The sequence below is a fragment of the Cyclopterus lumpus genome, chromosome 20 (assembly GCF_009769545.1).
Source record: "Cyclopterus lumpus isolate fCycLum1 chromosome 20, fCycLum1.pri, whole genome shotgun sequence".
Taxonomy (NCBI): Eukaryota; Metazoa; Chordata; class Actinopteri; order Perciformes; family Cyclopteridae; genus Cyclopterus; species Cyclopterus lumpus.
Window position 1 is genome coordinate 15,440,574 of NC_046985.1, and position 21,031 is coordinate 15,461,604.

At 43.7% G+C, this 21,031-nt stretch overlaps 1 protein-coding gene, 1 long non-coding RNA gene and 1 other non-coding gene across 3 annotated transcripts; 2 read left to right on the plus strand and 1 right to left on the minus strand.

Moving 5' to 3' along the window:
- Positions 1–1,223: 1,223 nt before the first annotated feature.
- Positions 1,224–3,349, minus strand: LOC117749586. Its single transcript, XR_004611725.1, has 3 exons — positions 3,235–3,349; positions 2,171–2,236; positions 1,224–1,618 (listed from the first exon to the last, which is right to left on the minus strand). It is a non-coding gene; the product is annotated as an uncharacterized LOC117749586 (long non-coding RNA).
- A 625-nt stretch (positions 3,350–3,974) lies between these two features.
- cul2 (cullin 2) lies at positions 3,975–19,449 on the plus strand. Its single transcript, XM_034560220.1, is given in 27 exon segments — positions 3,975–4,084; positions 5,286–5,422; positions 5,790–5,892; positions 6,005–6,099; positions 12,299–12,404; positions 12,926–13,008; positions 13,319–13,415; positions 13,598–13,708; positions 15,124–15,286; positions 15,405–15,529; positions 15,632–15,740; positions 15,976–16,011; positions 16,014–16,033; positions 16,131–16,259; positions 16,379–16,444; positions 16,446–16,466; positions 16,554–16,580; positions 16,582–16,614; positions 16,617–16,709; positions 16,896–16,919; positions 16,921–16,974; positions 17,090–17,156; positions 17,295–17,497; positions 17,692–17,736; positions 17,738–17,792; positions 17,895–18,013; positions 18,637–19,449. Coding segments are annotated over 26 exon segments (2,235 nt in total). The 5' UTR covers positions 3,975–4,084; positions 5,286–5,303; the 3' UTR covers positions 18,769–19,449.
- Positions 19,450–20,471: 1,022 nt separating this feature from the next.
- Positions 20,472–20,545, plus strand: trnaw-cca. The gene has a single exon. It is a non-coding gene; the product is annotated as a tRNA-Trp (tRNA).
- Positions 20,546–21,031: the final 486 nt, after the last annotated feature.

Genomic DNA, 21,031 nt, shown 5'->3' on the forward strand with positions numbered 1-21,031 from the left:
CCACAGTGCCTTCATGAAACCGCTGACAACAAGGTCAGACATCTCTACATCTATGTTTAACAACATGTAAACTCCCACAGAAACAATCCAGATTGGTATATAGCTCTACTGGTCGGAGAGACAACCTTTTGGAGTGAAGTGTTCCTTTAATTAAGTAAAAGCAGCGATACCACACTGCGAACTACAAGAAAAAGTTCCTGAATTGACAAGTAAAAGTGCTTAAATGGCCCCTGTAACTTTTATTTTCTACTGTCTATCATGGTATTAGTATTAGTAACACATAAATATGTGGTATACATAGGCAACATTTGACTATTTTAGTTGTGTTTTACAGTATATACTTAAATTGCATTGAACTTTATAATGTCATCGTATGTCAAATCTTAATTTGTATCGTTGTCATATAGCCGGAAGTGTAGAGGAGTAAACAGTGCAATATTTCCATCTGAATTTTAGTGGAGTTGCATATAAAGTTGCATGAAGTGGAAGTGCTTGAGTTAATGTACTTACTCTACGCACTGATGTGAGATCAAATGAAGTCCTCCTGAATAAAGAGCTTCATACATAAGGTTTATTACCAAGCGATCCTGTCGCTTTAACGTTTTGGGCCAGTGTCACAAAACATGTAATATGTGATTCAGTTCACTTTTTCAATGTATTAATAGTTTGTTCTTGTACTTTCTGATGTAATATACTCCATGTATATTGCTAGCGTGCAACAACGATCCTTAAGAAAGTCCCACTCATGACAGAACAAACCTAGTTAGTGAAATATCACCCTACCTCATGTTTCCAATAGATATAATGCATTTTGTTGCTCATAAAACATATTAAGAGCATCCCTGTCATACAACACCACGAGGTGCCCTGGACATTTGTTGCTAGAGATGGTAAAGTGCAAAGTGAGCATATCATGTGATTAATGAATACATTCTGGTGTGTCTAACAGATGACGTTAACATCGGTCTTGCTCATCAAATATGTGGCTCTTTCTGTGCCCCTTGTTTCTTTTCCCTGAAGTTGAATTTAGTTTCATGACAGGATAATCGTATCCTCTGATATTGACAGAGTTTTATTGACAAAAAAAAAGGTACGGTTACCAAGTTAACGCATGAATAACCTTTCTCTCTTAGGCCTAGCGCTAGTATTTGATTTATACGGCCTTATTTATCCTTCGTAAGATATAGCGCTGAGACCATTGCCTCGGTTCTGGGCGATGACACTTATCGCAGGAGAACCTTCCTGTGAAGAGACTTGTCTCATGGTGAGGAACGCATCAGAGCCCTCAGAGGAAAACTACACAGGCCGAAGGGGAGAGGGCAGACGGCAAGCAGATGACCAACGGCAATATTCAAACCCTGCACTCTCTCACCAGTGAGCACCACGCTGCTACTGTGTTGTTAATGTGACACTTCTATGATAGACATACGTCTAGTTTTATAAGGGTCACCTGGCACTGGGGTCATACAGGTGTTTGGCAGCATGTCCATCGCCTTCCTGTAGTGTTCAGGGGAGTGAGATTGCAGCTGTTGGTGTGGCATTCCGGTCAGACACATAGACGGACGATTCTGTGTCCTCTCAGGTAGGAACTGGGGGGGAGCTCCCAGAAAGAACGCCACTGGGAGGGTAAAAAGGCTGAGTAAGTATAATTAGAGATCAGGCAATTCAATGACACAATCTGTGATTAAAGCAGTAGCGTGTCTACTCTTTTTATACAGTGTGTACAGTTTATGAGTGTGTAGGATTTACACAAGTAAATAACTCGAAAATGAAGGCTGGTAACACTTCTGAACCCCTAGCAAGCTAAAGACCTGGGTATTCCTCTCAGGAGTGGGTGAAGACACAAACAGAGCTAAAAGGACTATGAATATCGGTTTGTCAGGTGGACGCAAACCCAACTCCGACTCGATGATATTGCCGCTTTGTGTCAGCTGGATGTGAGCGTTGACAACGGTTTAATGACACGTTAGCCATAGCAACTTTACAAGCCAGGAGTCTGGTGGTGGCTGTGTATCTGTAAGCTTGTTTTTTTGTTATTGTTGTATTGTATTTAAAACAAAAGTCACTTTCTATAAAGTTGTCATAGCAATTTTTTGGTGGACATTGTCGCAGCTACATTAATGGTGTCACAACAGTGCGTAATAGGAAATGTTTATTTATGCATGCTTACTCTGGCTGTTCTCCTGGTAAACAGGTGACCCATGCTTATAGTCCTCTTCATTCATTCTGACTGGCACTGATGGGGATCAGAGAGGGTTACAGTTAGGGTGTTCTAATGTTACATTACATTACATTTAGCTGACACTTTTATCTAAAGCGACTTAGAATCATGTTACATTCATACACTGTAGACACAGCTACAGGGAGCAATGCAGGGTTAAGTGTCTTGCTCAAGGACACATCGACTAGGGCGGGGATTGAACCGCCAACCCCCTGATTGAAAGACAGACCTGCTAACCACTGACCCACAGTTGGCCCAGTGACACCCAATGTGTACACAATGTTGGGTACAGCGAGACACTCCAAAGGAGAGTTGCTCCCCCAGCTGCCACTCGCTGCTTTCCCACCTCTTACTCTTCTTACCTGGTTTCTCCAAGAAGTTTGTACTTTTTTTTTTCTTCACTTATATAATATATATAATGGCTTGATCGTTCAAATGAAACCAATCACTCAGGCATGATGCATCAACCAGTTCCCAAGAGTTTGTGACACACTCTTCATTATTTCTCCTCAGTGCTCAGTGCCCCGAGTACACGAGGAATGAGGCAGGACAGCTTGCAATCAGCCACCAATGCTGCCCAACATTATAGCAATTTCTCCATTACACAAAATGTTACTGTGGATTTTTGGTGGGGATGTTAATTAACACTTCCTGTTTGAGAAAAGTGGGCCTTGGATGTCTCCCTCTGCTGGTTATGCCAATTAACCTAAGCTAGTCATAACTAACTGACAAAGGTTTTCTTCTCTGGTTTATTTCTAGGTTGGGTGAAAGTTTGACAAAACTTACAGCTGCCAATAATTGGCAACCGATATACATGTTGCAGTTAGATAATACAAAATAAGAGCACATTGATGGATGATCTCGGTCAAACTACTTGAAACGGATATTTTTAGCTAGTGTCTAAATTCGATGGGTACACTTTACATTTCTCATATCGACCAATGTTACCTTGCTTAACTAAGTTACCCAGCTAGTTATCATGCTAATTTACTTATTTATACCGGCATACTCACATGAAAGTACCCTGTAACTGTTGTAGTAACCTAGTGAGCTTGATCTGAATTAACACGGAGCTTCAGTTAATACTACACTTGGCAGTTTGTTTGTTCTCTTGTAACGTTAGTTGTATCTAACGTTAACTCCAAAGACCGTTAGGCATCAGTTTTTCGACCATTCTGATTGGTTCTTTTCGTCTATTCCTGCTGCTCAGTAGTTACTATGACACATTCATAATGCCTCCTGATAGTTGTAACTCCTTTTTGGTTTTTAAAATGCCTTTCGCCACACAGACCATTGTTTACTAACTTTTATTTTTTGTTTTTGCCATTTCTCTCGCATAACTGTCTTGTTTGTTCCCATTTATGGTGGGTATTTATGTAAACAAAATCATAAAGGGAACAGAAAACTGAAATAGCTGCTTGGTGAATACCCGTGGTTAGATATATCCAGAGTGTAATTATAATTTAAGTTGAGAAAAACAAGTTTACCCTCTCATCAGAACATAAATGCAATACAGTACATTAGATTATAACCTACAGAATATCCTAAAATGTTTCCGTAGTTTTAGACGATACCATCAGCACACAAGGGTGTTCTTATGGCTTGGACCCGTGTGTGTTCGGCGTTTTAGCACCAGTATGCATAGATATAGAATACATTCTTCAAAAATCGAAAACCCCTCAAAGACACTTTACCATAGTAAAGAGCCGCAAAGCGTGACGACCAAATTACACTTGTTCATAACACACCCCCACCTAATACAATGGTATAGTCCCCGAGGTAGGAAAGACCTGTAAGTGAGACAAATCAAGCCTGTGACAGCGGAGAAACTTGAGTTTTATAACAAATAAATACCAAACAGAGGTACGTACTATTCAAAAGTCCACGCTCGACCTCAGCAAGCCGTTTTGTTTAACAACAGCACCATGTTCTGCCGAGCTGTCAGTACAAATGTGGGGACATTGCAAAGAAGATAACCATTTGAGCTAACGATAGCTGAGCTGCCGTTAGCTCCCTGCTAACTGACTAACAGCGAGCCGCTGCCTGCGAACTGTTGGGACTTGAGCAGGAAGAAGTAGCACGCTAGCTAGGGGCTAGCTAGCCTTTTAGCTAGCCATCCTATTTTGGGATTGGCATTCCGCTAGCTTGTAACCCTAACTTGGCTGCCTTTATCATGACTGTAAGAAGGCTGTGTGTTTAGTCACTTTGACATTTGGTTTTGAAGGACGAATATTGGTATATGTGAATTCTGTAGCAAAAAAAGCTGCATGAGGATGTTGCAGTGTTTTCACTGACGTGAAATCAACTGGTATGAATGACGAGAAACAACACAGGGCCTAGTTTCTCCTACTTGCAGGTGATCTGTGATTCTTCTGACACAGATAGAGAAGTCTATATATATATATTATATATGCAGCAGTCTCCTGCTAACTTGCACAGCTGACGTTACAATTATTGATACCTGATGGTTCTCCCAATGTGTTCACTGTTGATGAGCGTTAGCATTACCTCCATGAACTTGAGCACAATGTTTATCTCATCTGTTGCTGCTATAGTAATGTGAGCAGCTGTTTTGAAGCAGGCAATTTATCAGAGGCTTATTTATGTTGATGTACATGTTCACTTTGCCCCATATCCTGACATCTATTGAATATAGTTACTCTTGATTCATGTGTTTTTTATTTGTTCAAATCCTTATACTTATGCATGTTATTTTAAACAAACAAACACATTGTTGCTTAATATTGTTATTACTATATACAGTGCAGAGAGCTTCATAACAATACATTTAAAATGTTATTCATTGTTATGTTTTTGTCTATTGTGTCACCTTGCTGAGGATGCCTGTGTATTTCTGTTTTGATGCTCCTGCTTAAGCTGGGTTCACTAATTGGATGTAATCCATTCACTTGGAAACAGTAAATTTGCTTTAAACGGTCCAAATTACAGGTGGATGGTTTCATGATAACATCATTATTTAGGAATGGAATTAAAGAGTCAAGCAGTTTCTGTGTTCGTTTTTTAATGTCCTTTTATCACTTCTGTATTCCTGTTTTACTATCAGGCTGAAAGAGAAACTACAATGTCCTTAAAGCCGCGGGTGGTGGACTTTGACGAGACATGGAACAAGCTACTGACAACAATCAAGGCTGTTGTGATGCTCGACTACGTGGAGAGAGCCACGTGGAATGATCGGTTCTCGTATCCTATGCCAACTTATTCCATATTGAAATTGAAACTGCAACACAAGATTTCTGCTCATTTTTCGAGCAAGGTTTGTGGACAGAAAGTCATACAGCTGCTTAGCGCAATAAAGTAAAGGCTAGCATGTACAGAGTTTTATGTGTTTGACAAATATAACTAATTAAGAAAAAAAATCAGTTTTTCAAAGAGTTGTTATTGATTGGTTAAATGTCAGAGTGAAATTGGCTTGTTTGTTCAGGCAGACGCTAAGCAGAGCAGAAGCTGTATCTAGTAATCCATACTACATCTTTATTAACTGTATATTAAAATCTAAGCATAATCAAATCACAATTGTTCGAATTTCTATCCTGAATTCCGACACCAGCGACATTTATGCCTTGTGCGTAGCATACCCAGAGCCTTTGGGTGAGAGATTATACACAGAGACCAAGGTGTTTCTTGAGAATCATGTTCGGCAGTTGTATAAGGTAAGTACTCAAGAAAGCTCACCAAAGGCTGGCAAACAACCCTTTTAGGGTGCATTGTATCTCTGCATTCTTCTTCTTTTCATAACACGTCATGCTTGTGTGTGTATTTCAGAAAGTCCTGGATTCAGAGGAGAAGGTTTTAGTGATGTACCACAGATACTGGGACGAGTACAGCAAAGGAGCTGACTACATGGACTGCTTGTACAGGTAACATTGCTATGACCTTGCTTACATTCACAATGATGTTAACATTGGTTGGCTACATTGTTATGATGTTTATTCTGGCACATTTTTCAAGTACAAATGAAGGATATATCCGTAGTGAATCTACTGTTGGCTGTTGTCCTTGTGGTGTGTTGAAGTACAGCTTTTAGCAGAAGTTGTGAGCCAAAGGTGGTGTCTGTCTTTGTCATCCATGGCTCTTTTAAGTTGGCTCTGTGGGTCAAGGTCCTTAGATGCAGGATGGTCTCATTCTATCTTAAATTTACCGAAAGTTTTTGTACACAAAATTACCTTGAAAGCGCAAGTGCCAATGGGCAATTTTTCTTTCTTGATCCATTTAAATTCAATACTCCCTTGCAGAGCTTTCAGATCTATTTTTAAACTATTAAACTGTCTCTGCATACATATGCCTTTGGTAATTCATTATGTCAGCGAGTGTGAGAGAGAGAGGGTTGCTCTTGGCTTTAGTGGCCACATGGTTGTGTTCAGTTCTTAATATAGAAGAGTGCCACCTATTATCTTAATCTGATGTCTGTTTATGTTTGCAACCTGTCACAAATTCCCATGTCGTGGAGGTTGGACTTACGTGCCAACTGAATCAAGTGTTTCTCCACACATGCAGTTATGTTAGCAGTTCTTTGACACTTGATCTTGGCATTTCATGTTCGTCAAAGATGGATGGTTGAGAGAAATCCGGTTGAATGTGATTGAGAGGCAGAGGGTGCAGTAATATGTTATGTATATAACTTCTGTTCCCTGAAGGAGAGAACAATGTACAACACATGTAATATGGGATACCCATAATATGACCTACCTGAAGACACCTGTATTTGAAGGCAAATGTCCTTTGGTGGCGTATATGAGGCCCTGCCTATTTACATCCGTAACCGTGGCCATCCCTCAGTTTAATAGCCGCTCTTCACCAAGCCCAGCTGTGCAGCGGGGCAACCAGATGTTGTACTTTGTTACTCTCCCTCAGGGAACAGAAGTTAGAGACATAACATTTTGTTCCGTTTCAGGTCGGTCAGTCGGTGTAACACATGTAGTAAGGGGTCGTATATTCACACCCTGCAGACCACCACACTGGAGTCGAACCTCCAGCACACTAGTGCATCAAAGACCAAGTCAAAAGGACAGAATGATGTCCCATCTAGACTGTTAAGTCAAGCAGAAGTGTGCAGCGATGACCAAACTGGCCTAACTGGTACAGATAATAGTCACAGAAACCCCTTTCTACCAAACCCATAATGCCATGCCCCTGGTCAAATGCACACCTTGGGGCAAGGGAAGACCCTTGCTGTTGTAAGCCAGGGAGATCGGGTTACTCTTATGCCACGGCTCCTGAGGGAACGTCAAAACAACCACAATACATCATTGAAATGAGAGTACATTTCTGTCCAGACACCACTGCTCATACGGCCGCCATACAGGCATACCTTTAGTGCATGATGCCCTTACACTCTGGATTATGCCATCATAGTTGGGGGCTGACCCATAGCTATTACATTGGACTTCTCAAGAGGTATGTTGGTAGCCACCAGAGCACTACAGCGATCGTGGACACCATTCAGCCTACTAGCTGCAAAAACATCAAAAAATGCGCAGTTTGCAACCCAACTGAAACTGAGCAACTGTGCTGCTGCCTGCTTTGCTGGAGATGGGCCAAAATGCAAACACTGCTATCCCAGAGGGGAGCTAATGCTGCCTTTACACATTTGGTGCAGGGGGCGAGTGACAGGCTGGGACTGCAGCCCCAGTTATTCGAAGGCAAATCTCAGGAACTGCCTGTGGTCCAAGTGTACTGCTACGCAAGCGTCTGCAAGATCTATGGTTGATAACCAATCCCTCGGGCTGATTGCGCTTGGTCTCAGGGTTAGCATTTTGAACTTGTAATGTTGAGTAGGTATTTGTTAGTTCAATGTTCTCATGTCCAGATTAGGACCGAGTCTTCCTCCCCAAAATAACGGCTGTACCAATCGCCTCCAAAGCTGGAACCACTCGTATCACTCTCATGCTCAACAGTGTTTACCCCCCCCCCCCCCTTTCAGTACCGCTGCGACCTCGTCCACTACAACCGTGTTCAGCGCATGGTTGTAGCCAGCCATGAGGTCACCGAGGTCAGAACCTCTGTAATTAGTCTCTCTGCATCTGAATGACGTAAACCGCTTTAATATGCTATCAATGGAGGGATTTGATTTGATATAATGTTCATAATAAAGTGGATCTAGCCTGGTGAAGTAAACATTTGTGTGGACAAAGCCACAGAATGGTATGATTTATGCCTAATAAGAAGTTATAGTATTATTACACTTTACAATTTCTCAAAATATTATGGCTTCATTCTCTAAACCTAGAAAACACAGATACGTGGGGAATGTTTTGGTTCAGTTTAAAAGTGAGAAATCTTGCTGAAAAGCATACGAGCAATTAAAATCCATGTGTTTATACATTAGTTCAAATTAAGTGGTGTATCATTGACGTGAAAGCGTGCCACATGCACATTTAATAAGGTTAAATACAAAAAAGAGGAGGGAAGAGTAAATCCTGTCAAGTTGATCGACAGGAGAATACATATTGGAAAGCAATACAGAATGTCTGAGAGCCTTACTGTATTCCATTATATTTTTACTTTTGGAATTGTTACCTGGCTCCTGATTTTTTTTCTTCTTTTTCTTTTAATGAATAAATACTATGACAAATATAAAATTCCCATTACATTTATAAATTGATGAAAGAAATGAAGTGTCTTTACACTTTCCCTGCCTAATGTGTGTGACATATGAACAAGTGGCCTCCGTATATAAAATGCATCGTCGTCACGCTGATGCTCCGTGTGTTTTAGTGCAATATGAAAGTGAGGCGGAAACACGGCCTCCTGTCAAAGCTGCATTAAATGTATTCTAGTAGCTGCCTTGACTGGTAACTGGGTCCGCCAACCAACAAGATTACTTTGTGTGTCCGCTGTTGGCTGCCAGGCACCTTGTGGATTATCAGAGCTGTTTTTGTTTTTTGACAGAAGCTGCAGCCTATTGAGGGTTCATGCTGTATCACCAAAACATGTGCTAAAATACTCCATAAAGCTGCAAACTTGGGTGATATCTAACTCACTGATTTTAGTGCATCCATCATTTCATAGACATAGCAATTGTATTCATGGTTAACGTACCTAACGTATTATTCATGCAAGATTAAGATGGGATTCTTCTGTTAACATAATCTAAATAATGTGGTTTGTCCCATTTCTGATGAGATGTTTTTATTCGTTCAATTGGATTTGAATAATTAGTCAATGAAACTAATGTTTGATCTAAAAGACCTGAATGCGTTCCTTTCGTACAGTTCCACAATTTTCCTGTGAATATTTGGTAAACATGTGTCACTGGAACCATAAAAATGGGCTGAAAGGAAATACGACATCCGTAAATAGTTTTGGTGTATTTATTAGGAGACCAAATGAAAAGCAGCCGTGTTCTATAGAGAACAGAGCTCCCAAAAGTAGTAGTTGCCTATTTGTAAACAAACGGCAGAAAAGATACCGTGTCTCATGTGTGCGCTTAATATATTGCAATATCAGGTATTTTCACCCTGATATTCATGAATTAAATAGTTTCCAAAAAAATCCTTTTGTGTGCCCCTCTGGCTCATTCATTGTCCAACAATCCTGGAGATTGTTTTGCTTTGATCAGAATCAGAATCATTTATTGCCAAGTATGTTTGCACATACAAGGAATTTATCATGGTGGGTGGTGCAACAATAGACAATTCATTCAACAATCAACACAGTGCAAGAATTAAAACATATTAAATGTACAGAAGAATATAAAATAAAATGCACAGACTAACAGGTAACAGTATTTAAACAGTGTATTTAAAGTGAATAATTAAGTGTATTTAAAATGAATAATTAAGTGATGTGCAGGGGAGTGACCAGGTAGGAAATTGTCAGTGGGGGACCCGCGCTCTGTTCGTGAGGGTGATGGTGACCCGGGCTCTGTTCATGAGGGTCAGTGTGACCCGGGCTCTGTTCATGAGGGTCAGTGTGACCCGGGCTCTGTTCATGAGGGTCAGTGTGACCCGGGCTCTGTTCATGAGGGTCAGTGGGGGACCCGGGCTCTTTTCATGAGGGTCAGTGTGACCCGGGCTCTGTTCATCAGGGTCAGTGGGGGACCCGGGTTCTGTTCATGAGGGTCAGTGTGACCCGGGCTCTGTTCATCAGGGTCAGTGGGGGACCCGGGTTCTGTTCATGAGGGTCAGTGTGACCCGGGCTCTGTTCATGAGGGTTAGTGGGACCCGGGCTCTGTTCATGAGGGTCAGTGGGGGACCCGCGCTCTGTTCATGAGGGTCAGTGTGACCCGGGCTCTGTTCATGAGGGTCAGTGTGACCCGGGCTCTGTTCATGAGGGTCAGTGGGGGACCGGGCTCTGTTCATGAGGGTCAGTGTGACCCGGGCTCTGTTCATGAGGGTCAGTGGGGGACCCGCGCTCTGTTCATGAGGGTCAGTGGGGGAACCGGGCTCTGTTCATGAGGGTCAGTGTGACCCGGGCTCTGTTCATGAGGGTCAGTGGGGGACCCGGGCTCTGTTCATGAGGGTCAGTGTGACCCGGGCTCTGTTCATGAGGGTCAGTGGGGGACCCGGGCTCTTTTCATGAGGGTCAGTGTGACCCGGGCTCTGTTCTTCAGGGTCAGTGGGGGACCCGGTTCTGTTCATGAGGGTCCAGTGTGACCCGGCTCTGTTCATGAGGGTCAGTGGGGACCCGGGCTCTGTTCATGAGGGTCAGTGGGGGGAACCGGGCTCTGTTCATGAGGGTCAGTGTGACCCGGGCTCTGTTCATGAGGGTCAGAGGGACCAGGGCTCTGTTCATGAGGGTCAGAGGGACCAGGGCTCTGTTCATGAGGGTCAGAGGGACCCGGGCTCTGTTCATGAGGGTCAGAGGGACCCGGGCTCTGTTCATGAGGGTCAGTGTGACCCGGGCTCTGTTCATGAGGGTCAGAGGGACCCGGGCTCTTTTCATGAGGGTCAGTGGGGGACCCGAGCTCTGTTCATGAGGGTCAGTGGGGGAACCGGGCTCTGTTCATGAGGGTCAGTGTGACCCGCGTTCTGTTCATGAGGGTCAGTGGGGGACCCGCGCTCTGTTCATGAGGGTCAGTGGGGGAACCGGGCTCTGTTCATGAGGGTCAGTGTGACCCGCGTTCTGTTCGTGAGGGTGAGTGTGACCGGGCTCTGTTCATGAGGGTCAGTGGGGGACCGGGCTCTTTCATGAGGGTCAGTGGGGGACCCGGGCTCTGTTCATGAGGGTGAGTGTGACCCGGGCTCTGTTCATGAGGGTCAGTGGGACCCGGGCTCTGTTCATGATCCCGACTGCCGACGGGAAGAAGCTGTTTGTGTGGCGTGAGGTCTTGGTCCTGATGGACCGCAGCCTCCTGCCAGAGGGAAGGGACTCAAACAGTTTGTGTCCAGGGTGAGAGCGTGCGGCTACAATCTTTCTTGCTCGCTTTAGCGTCCTTGAAGCGAACAAGTCCTGAAGGGACGGCAGATTACAGCCAATCACCCTCTCAGCAGAGCGGATGATACGCTGCAGCCTGCCCATGTGCTGGCTAGTGGCTGCAGCGTACCAGACGGTGATGGAGGAGCAGAGGATGGACTCGATGATGGCGGTGTAGAAGTGCACCATCATTGTCTTTGGCAGGTTGAATTTCTTCAGCTGCCTCAGGAAGAACATCCTCTGCTGAGCCTTCTTGGTGATGGAGATGATGTTCAACTCCCATTTGAGGTCCTGGGTTATGATGGACCCCAGGAAGCAGAAAGACTCCACAACGTTGACGCGGGAGTCACACAGGGTGATGGGGGCTGGTGGGGCTGTGTACGTCCTGAAATCCACTACCATCTCCACTGTCTTGACAGACCAAGTCACCAGATGGTCAGACTCCCATCTGTAGGCAGACTCATCCCCACCAGAGATGAGTCCAATGAGGGTGGTGTCATTCACAACCTTTTTCAATTCAATTCAGTTTATTTTGTATAGCCCAAAATCACACAAATTTGCCTCCAAAGGACTTTACAATCTGTACACATATGACATCCCTGTCCCAGGACCTCACATCAGAGGATTAGACGACGCCCCCTCAAACTCTTGTGGATGCCATTGAACTCCTAACGTCCTGTCCTCCTACCCCATTGTGTTCAGGTATCTCAACACTCAGTTCATCAAGAAGAACAAACTAACAGAAGCAGACCTACAGTACGGCTATGGGGGAGTGGACATGAACGAGCCGCTCATGGAGATCGGAGAGGTATTGGCTCGTTTTCTTTGCACTGGTATTAAATAAACATAAATCCTGCATATTGACTCTTATGCTCCCATTAGGGTTGTTTAATATAAGTAGGGCATCTTTCAATGGAATCCCATCCTAATGAAATCATATATTGAGTTATCATGATACACAATAGCAAGCACATTATAACTGATTATTTTCGCACTAACATTCTTAATATATGGGAAAATATTCAGTGTTTGTCAAGTATTTCATTAACACAAAACCATGCGGTTATTTCTTATGTATTTTGTATTAATTAAATGACCAGACAATGTGCTATATCCTGATATATTGTAATTGAGGTATGAAAATGACACACATGGTGTTAGAAGATTTTGTCCATATGGCAGAGCCCTACCTAAAAGTAAGAAGAGCGCATGCTTAGATTGATTGAGTTGTACCCAGGTGAAGATTTCACTGGACACTGCCCAGCTTCAATGACCTCACAGATCTGTTTACACTGTTGTCATATGCTGTCTTTTCATTGGTCTTTGCAGTTGGCGCTCGACATGTGGAGGAAGCTTATGATCGAGCCCCTACAGGGTGTCCTGATCCGGATGTTGCTGAATGAAATCAAAAAGTATGTCTTTCACACAAGTTGAGCCACAACTGGTGACTATGATGAATGTTTCTCTGCAATGGTGGAGATAAGAGGCACAGTGTATTTAGTCCTGGTATTCTGATTGTACGCTAATTTGTATGTAATTCGCATCAGTGCAATTCCAGGCTTTTACACTGTTAATGTCTGGATAAGCAGTCCCACGGGGCCACAGTGTTTAGCCTGCACTCAGCAGTGTTCCCACCATGCTAACGATGTCAGTGCTCACGACAAAAGAGAAACAAAAAGACACAAGCATCGGACCTAACGCCAACTTCCTCGTGTCTCACAGTGACCGTTGTGGCGAGAACCCTAACCAGAAGGTAATCCACGGGGTCATCAACTCCTTTGTTCATGTTGAACAGTACAAAAAGAAGTTTCCACTAAAGGTGAGACCGCGAATACATTCCCCAGTGGACTACAACTGTTTGCATTGTCTTTTAATATCTGGGGAAAAACAAATATGTCTTTAACTACTGTTTGTGTCTTGTACAGTAGCCGTTCATTTAGGTCTGTGTATCTCAATGATTACTAAATCCTTCACTGGCCACGCCCTCTTCCTGTGTTTCAGTTTTATCAGGAAATCTTCGAAGGGCCATTTCTGACAAAAACAGGAGAGTATTACAAACAGGAAGCCTCCAATCTCCTGCAAGAGTCCAACTGCTCACAGTATATGGAGAAGGTAGTGTGTGTGTGTGTGTGTGTGTGTGTGTGTGTGTGTGTGTGTGTGTGTGTGTGTGTGTGTGTGTGTGTGTGTGTGTGTGTGTGTGTGTGTGTGTGTGTGTGTGTGTGTGTGTCAGCATCCATCAGATGTGTGTGTGTGAACTGGCAGGTCATGTCAGTCCGGTGACATAATAGTTTTAATCTGAGTATTAGCTCTACCATTAACTCGCTAAGGCTGAGATCACAGTGCGTACAGGATCATTATTAAAGTGTTTTCCAGGCATTAGGGCCATATGTGATATGACTGCAAAAAAACAGCAACAGCCATGCTGAAATATTGTGTTGGAACCAGGGTTGCAAAATTCCGGGAATATTCAAAGTTGGAAACTTTCCACGGGAATTAACAGGAATAAACTGGAAATGTTGGGGTAATTTAACTGTATTTACCTTGTCATAAGCAGACACGCATGCAAACATTTATAATACAACTTTTGAAAATTGACATTTTTGACATTTGTGAGTAGAACTTTATTCTTTCATCGAACAACAAAAAACATGAACGTTGAATAAAAAAAGGTGTATTCCCTATGATCACCACCCCCAAACCCACATTTTGTTTTGTGTGTGTTTTCCCTGAATCTAAATGCTTTCTTCCTGGACCTCATCAACGTCCTCCTCACTGCTGTAAAAAGTTAGTCTACTGTATACAAATAAACTTGGTATTAAAATGAACATGGCTTCAGTTTACCAAGTAATCAATATGGTAGGTAATGACAAACAGTGTTGGGAAAGTTCACTTTCTACATGAACTAGTTCAGTTCATAGTTCAAACATTTTAAAATGAACTAGTTCAGTTCATAGTTCATAATTCAAAATGTTGAACTAAGTTCACAGCTCCAAAAAAATGAACTAGTTCAGTTATTTTTGTTCAATATGTTGCGAGCTATAAGTGAAATCTCTATCTGTCTGCAATACCGGTCTTGGCCTCTACGCAACTCGGCGCTCTCGCACTTGCCAGGCATAGGGCTGAAACGTTCAGACGCAACACTGATGACAAAGACGTTCAAAAACAACGGAACGTTTTATGTTTACGTTTATATTTCTGGCAGACAATATTCCCAACCAGCTGCATTCAGGGTCCAGCTGACCTAGGCGTGCATAGTCTTGTTCTCAACTACACTTAAGTTCCCTGTTATATGCTTTTGCAAAAAAAACTTTTATCCAAAATTCCCGTGGAAACTTTCCGCCCCTTTGCAACCCTAGTTGGAACAGAATGGATGAACATGGAGGGGAAAAAAAGCTCCACAGCATTCAAATGTTGATTTAGCCCGATACAGGTTGCATTAGAAAGATATTATTGAAATCATACTTTTTGAAACCTGCAGACACATTGTAGTTGCTGATTTGTCCTTTCCACCGCTCTCTTCCTACCAGGTTTTGGGGCGGTTGAAAGACGAAGAGATGAGATGTCGGAAGTACCTTCACCCCAGCTCCTACTCCAAAGTCATCCACGAATGCCAGCAGCGGATGGTGGCAGACCATCTGCAGTTCCTGCACGGGGAGTGCCAGAGCATTATTCGGCAGGAGAAGAGAGAGGGTCAGTGCACCGCAGGGGTCTGTTTTTGCACCAAGCTAATTATTCTGTTGACACATTAAGTTGTGTCATTTTTCATTACATTTTTTTAATCAAACTGGGTTGTTGTTGTTTTGTCCAGACATGGCCAACATGTACACCCTATTGCGGGCCGTGTCCAGCGGGCTGCCCCACATGATCCAGGAGCTGCAGGTCCATATCCACAATGAGGGCATCCGAGGCACCAGTAACCTTTCTCAGGAAAACGTTAGTGCTCCATCACCGCGCGTGTGCTTGTGTCCCTTAGTTTGAGCTGCAAGTAATTCTACTTTCAATGCAACTTTGTCTCACTCTTCCGGCTTTCCCTAGATGCCAACCCTGTTTGTGGAGTCGGTGCTGGAGGTTCACAGTAAATTTGTTCAGCTCATAAACACAGTTCTAAACGGGGATCAGCACTTCATGAGTGCACTCGATAAGGTAATAAAGCCCACGCTCCTGCCGGCTGCTGCCTTATTGAACAACAGTTACTAGATTGAAAAAGTAAAGGTTTTGTTTTCCGAGTGTACTTTCTGTAACTGCGACACTACAGTTATATATATATATATATATATATATATATATATATATATATATATATAATGTGTGTTAAACTATAAACTATGGACCACGTGTGGATGTTTTATTATTATTTATTTGATGCCTCTCTCTCAGGCCTTTGACGTCCGTGGTGAACTTCAGGGAGCCTAAGTCATCTGTAAAGCCCCTGAACTTGTAAGTGCACACACTCGCATACAAACACGCACGTGCGCACACAGTGTTATACACAGTGTCCTGACCAGGTCGTGTCCCTCCTGGTGTGTCCGCGCAGTTGGCGAAATACTGTGACAATCTGCTGAAAAAGTCTGCGAAGGGAATGACGGAGAACGAGGTGGAGGACAAGCTGACGAGCTTCATCACAGTGTTCAAGTACATAGACGACAAAGACATCTTTCAAAAGGTGACTAGAGTTCCTCTATTGCTGCAATGGTTGTTCCGACCTCGAGTAGCATATTGAGTAGCACAAATACTCAAAGAGACTTTCTTTTTTTTTTCAAGGCTTGCTTTTCTTGCCCACAGTTTTATGCCAGAATGCTAGCAAAGCGGTTAATACACGGTTTATCATTGTCGATGGACTCAGAAGAACGCCATGATCAACAAACTAAAGGTAAATGTAAAGACCTTTCTCTCACTTGTTTCCTTCCGTTCAAATAGTCCTCCTCCTGATTTTCTTTTCCTTTTCTTTTTTTAACAGCAAGCTTGTGGCTATGAGTTCACGAGCAAAACTGCACAGAATGTACACAGACATGAGCTGTGAGCGCCGACCTCCAACAACAAGTTCAACAATTTCATCAAGACACAGGAGACTGTGGTGGACCTGGGTATCAGCTTCCAGATCTACGTATTACAGGTGAGGAGAACTCTTGTCCACTCACACCAGCCACCCGAGCTGGAGTATTATGAGTATTATGTTATCGTGCTTTCAGTCGCACCGCTACATTTACCTGTCTTCAGTTTCTACCAACGACAGCTTCTATTGCCCCGTTGCTTCCAGTACAAATGTGTAATGTTTGTGGTAAATGCCATGTGATTGCAGGCTGGAGCCTGGCCCCTCACACACGTCCCCCTCCTCCACATTCGCCATCCCTCAAGAGCTAGAGAAGAGTGTGCAGATGGTGAGTTTATTCTTGCGATGCACTGCTGAATTGTCAGGTACAGGTGTGTACTGAGTTAAAGGAGCACAATGAGAAATACACTCCTGTCTTCACCTCCCTTTTAATTTCTTTACAGTTTGAGTTGTTCTATAATCAGCACTTCAGTGGAGGAAGTTGACCTGGCTGCACTAATCTCTGCACAGGTAACAGACACACACGTGCAACAGTATCGCACCCAGACTGGTCTAATCATGGAAGTGAAATACAATCAATAATGATTATATCGTAAAATGTAGCTGGTTCTGTTGTGCTGGCCGCCATTCAACCGCGTCTCTCAACAGGTGAGGTGAAGATGAACTATCTGTCCAAGCCCTACGTTGCCATGGTGACCACATACCAGATGGCTGTGCTGCTGGCCTTCAACAACAGCCTGACGGTGACCTACAAGGAGCTGCAGGACGGCACCCAGATGAACGAGAAGGAGCTTCAGAAGACCATCAAGTCCCTGCTGGACGTAAAGATGCTCAACCACGACTCGCAAAAGGTGTGTGCTCTCATGTGACGCCCATCTCATGGGCAACCAGTGCAGTGTGAAGCCCACCCCTGCACTCTGGCGCCGCGTTTTGTCGTCGGCAGTGGGTACAGACTGGGAGGCTTCTGTTTATTCGCACCAGATGCCTTGGCAAGTCCGTTTCCACGTGGAATGCAATGATGCTATTTTGAATCCTCTGCCCACAGGAGGAGATCGAAACCGAGTCCACGTTTTCGCTAAATATGAGTTTCCACCAGTAAAAGGACAAAGTTCAAGATCACAACGTCGATGCAGAAAGACACGCACAGGTAAGACGAACGCTTTATCCGTCCGTCTCAATACTTTCTCCAGCTTCGCTGTTGCCCTGTTGTCAAGCAGCTGTGTTGATGCCTGAACCTGTCTGATCATTAGGAGATAGAGCAGACGAGGAGCGCCGTGGACGAGGACCGCAAAATGTATTTACAAGCTGCTATAGTGAGAATCATGAAAGCCCGCAAGGTGCTCCGACACAACGCCCTGATCCAGGAGGTGGGTGGAAGTCCTCTCTGTTCAAAGCTCTCATAGTGATTTCTAGAAACTGTTCAGGGGAAACTGGGGAAATATCTTGCAAACTCTCCTGAAGTAGCCGTCAAAAGGGATTTGCTGGGAATTTCATAATATGCCGTTCTCTTGATTTTTCTTTTGAGGATTCACTATTATTTGAAACAACTACTGTTTTTCAGTACCTCTCTTTGAGTGATATACACAACAACACAACACACAGCAGTGTTTAATGTCTTGTGTACCTTTTATCTTTAGTCTTTATAGTCATCCCAGGACGGACATATGAATAAAAACACAGATCCACAAAATAAATACATGCATACATATTTATATATTGTATATACTTTCATGTACCTCCCACATATCATATATATGTGCAGTACACAGACATATACAACCACTTACATACAGGCACAATAATATATCTTTCGCTATGTTTTTCCTTTTTTTTAAACCTTGTTATTCCAGATTTCTATTGCAAACCAAAAGTAAGCTAACCTAACCAAACATTGCAGATGTCTCAGTAGAAGGCAGCATTCTTGCATCCCTGTTTGTGACCCTGTAGATTAACTGCTTCCCATGTATTTTCTAATCGTCCCTGTGTGCAGGTCATCAATCAGTCCAAAGCCAGGTTCAACCCAAGTATCAGCATGATCAAAAAGTGCATCGAGGTGCTCATCGACAAGCAGTACATTGAGCGAAGCCAGACCTCGGCAGACGAGTACAGCTACGTGGCGTAGGCAGCAAAGCCGAGCCCCCTCCACACAAACACTCGCCTGTGTGAACTGACCGACAGACGCAGGTTAAAATGCGGAAAAATCAATAACAAAACAGACTCATTCATCCATTTCGGTTTTGGACTGTCGCTGTCCGCTGTGATTCTATGCGGTGACCAAAGGCAGGACTGGTGCCTCCATCTTTTGAAGAAAAAAAACATGAAAAAGGTCATTGTATCACGTCAAGACAGCCAGCTAACGCCACCTCCCACAAGATCCTTCTCCCAGCCCCGCCCACCTTCTGATTTTTAAGCTGTTTACAACATCACCAGTGCCACGCACCCGTGCGTCAAAAGAAAACGACAAAAGAAAATGCCTATCGCTGTTCGAGAGGAAGAGTCGACCGGGAAAGTAAAAAAAAAAGAAAGAAACCTGGGGAAAGAGTGAGTTGTGACACCAATGACATCATTGGTGGCTACACATTTAAAAAAATTAAAAAATTAAAAAAAAAACATGCTTTCTTTTCTCACGTTTGCAGTTGTTGTGTGTTTTATTTTTCTTTCTTTGTTAAATGTACTGAAGTTAGGAAAAAATATTGTAATAAAACTGGTATACCGACTATTGTATCTACTTTCAAATGTAAAGAGAAAAACATGAGGTGACAGACATGATTCTGCTGCTTGTCAAATAAATAAATAAAACACTGAAGTTTTATGTAAATATTTGTCGAATGTGTGTCCATACGTTCGGTCCCTTTCTGGTGTTTGTCAAGGAGCTGTGTACTCCGATAGGCCGAACTTACCAACCAATGGACAAGTGTTAGTCACAGCTGGGTGCAGCAACACCAGTGTACCAAACGGGCCTTTACTGTGAAGCAGCTGCAGGCTGGGATTTTACATTTGATTAGGAAATTGACTTCACTCAGCGAGAAAAGCACTGAGGCTCGATCTGTTTTTGGGTGAAAACTGAGGACAGGAACAAAGGAGCACAGACAAAGTACCAACAGCAATGGCTTTGTTATGCGTTCGCTGTGAGACTGAACACTGGGACTCGAGTCATTTCATCGTAACGTCAACAATGGCCTCAGTTCCATCCGGTTTCCCCCTGTAAGCCGTGACAGCGAGCCAGCATGCACTACTACCTGCAACTGAAGCAGCGAAATTGAATCAGAATGCATATAATGATGAATACCATGAGAGAACAATTGTGTGAAAAGCTTTCCCAGCATGCATCTCTCCAAGGAAGTTAACAGTGACTCAAACCACCCGGGCCTCAATAATAAATACAAAGTAATAGTTTATCCCCCCCCCCCCCCCCCCCCCCCCCCCCCCCCGCCCCGCCCCCTCTAAAAAAACTGCTCTATACGCACATGCGCGTTCGGTACGCAGCGTGTTATGACTGCTGCCACAGTGCGCGGGGTGCGCCCCGTGGAAGCCCCGTTGTTGCTGCTGACTGCTTGTCCATGGTGCTGACGCAGGCCAGAAATAAGCGAGGGAACACGTCATTCATCGGGGAGGAAGATGCAACCGTATTTAGTGACGCCACGTCCGAGCAGATGGGGTCATAAAGAATGTCACGTGCGCCGTAAAATGAGCCATGTTTTATGTAATTGTAGGTTAATGTATGGACCCAAACGGTGCAAGCAGGAAAAAAGCCTCCCCACCGCCCCGTCCTCTTATTCTCTCGACGTTTTATATTCCGTTATCATGCAGGTCTCCACTGTGCAGGACCTCGTGGCGCAACCGGTAGCGCGTCTGACTCCAGATCAGAAGGTTTGCGTGTTCAAATCACGTCGGGGTCATATCTTTTCAACCAAATACATAAAAGCAGGTTTGTTTACTAACATGAAAACATCTGCTGACATACATCACAACATAAAAGCTCTCGAGTGTCTTGGCTTCCATGTCAGAGTATGTGTAAACAACTGTTTACCTTATCGCCATCTGGTTGAACGGGGAAGATAAACCCATTAAAGTGAAAGATACATTTTGATTCATCTTCCTTCATTTCATATTCACCGTGTTTGGACTCCTCCGTAATAGAGGCATTGTCCATACACCAGATGTCAGTGAGTGAGTTCCGTGAGCTGTAAAGGGCAAGCAGTTCTCAATGTGGGCTTTCAATCACAGGAGTGAATGTGTCCAACAAAGCACCACAGCTGTCACATCAACGACTGCATTCAGGCCTAAATATAGACGTGCACGCGAATGCATTTGACCCTGACGTGATTTGAACACACAGCCTTCAGATCTGGAGTCCGAAGCGCTCTCTTGCTCTGTTGTGTGGT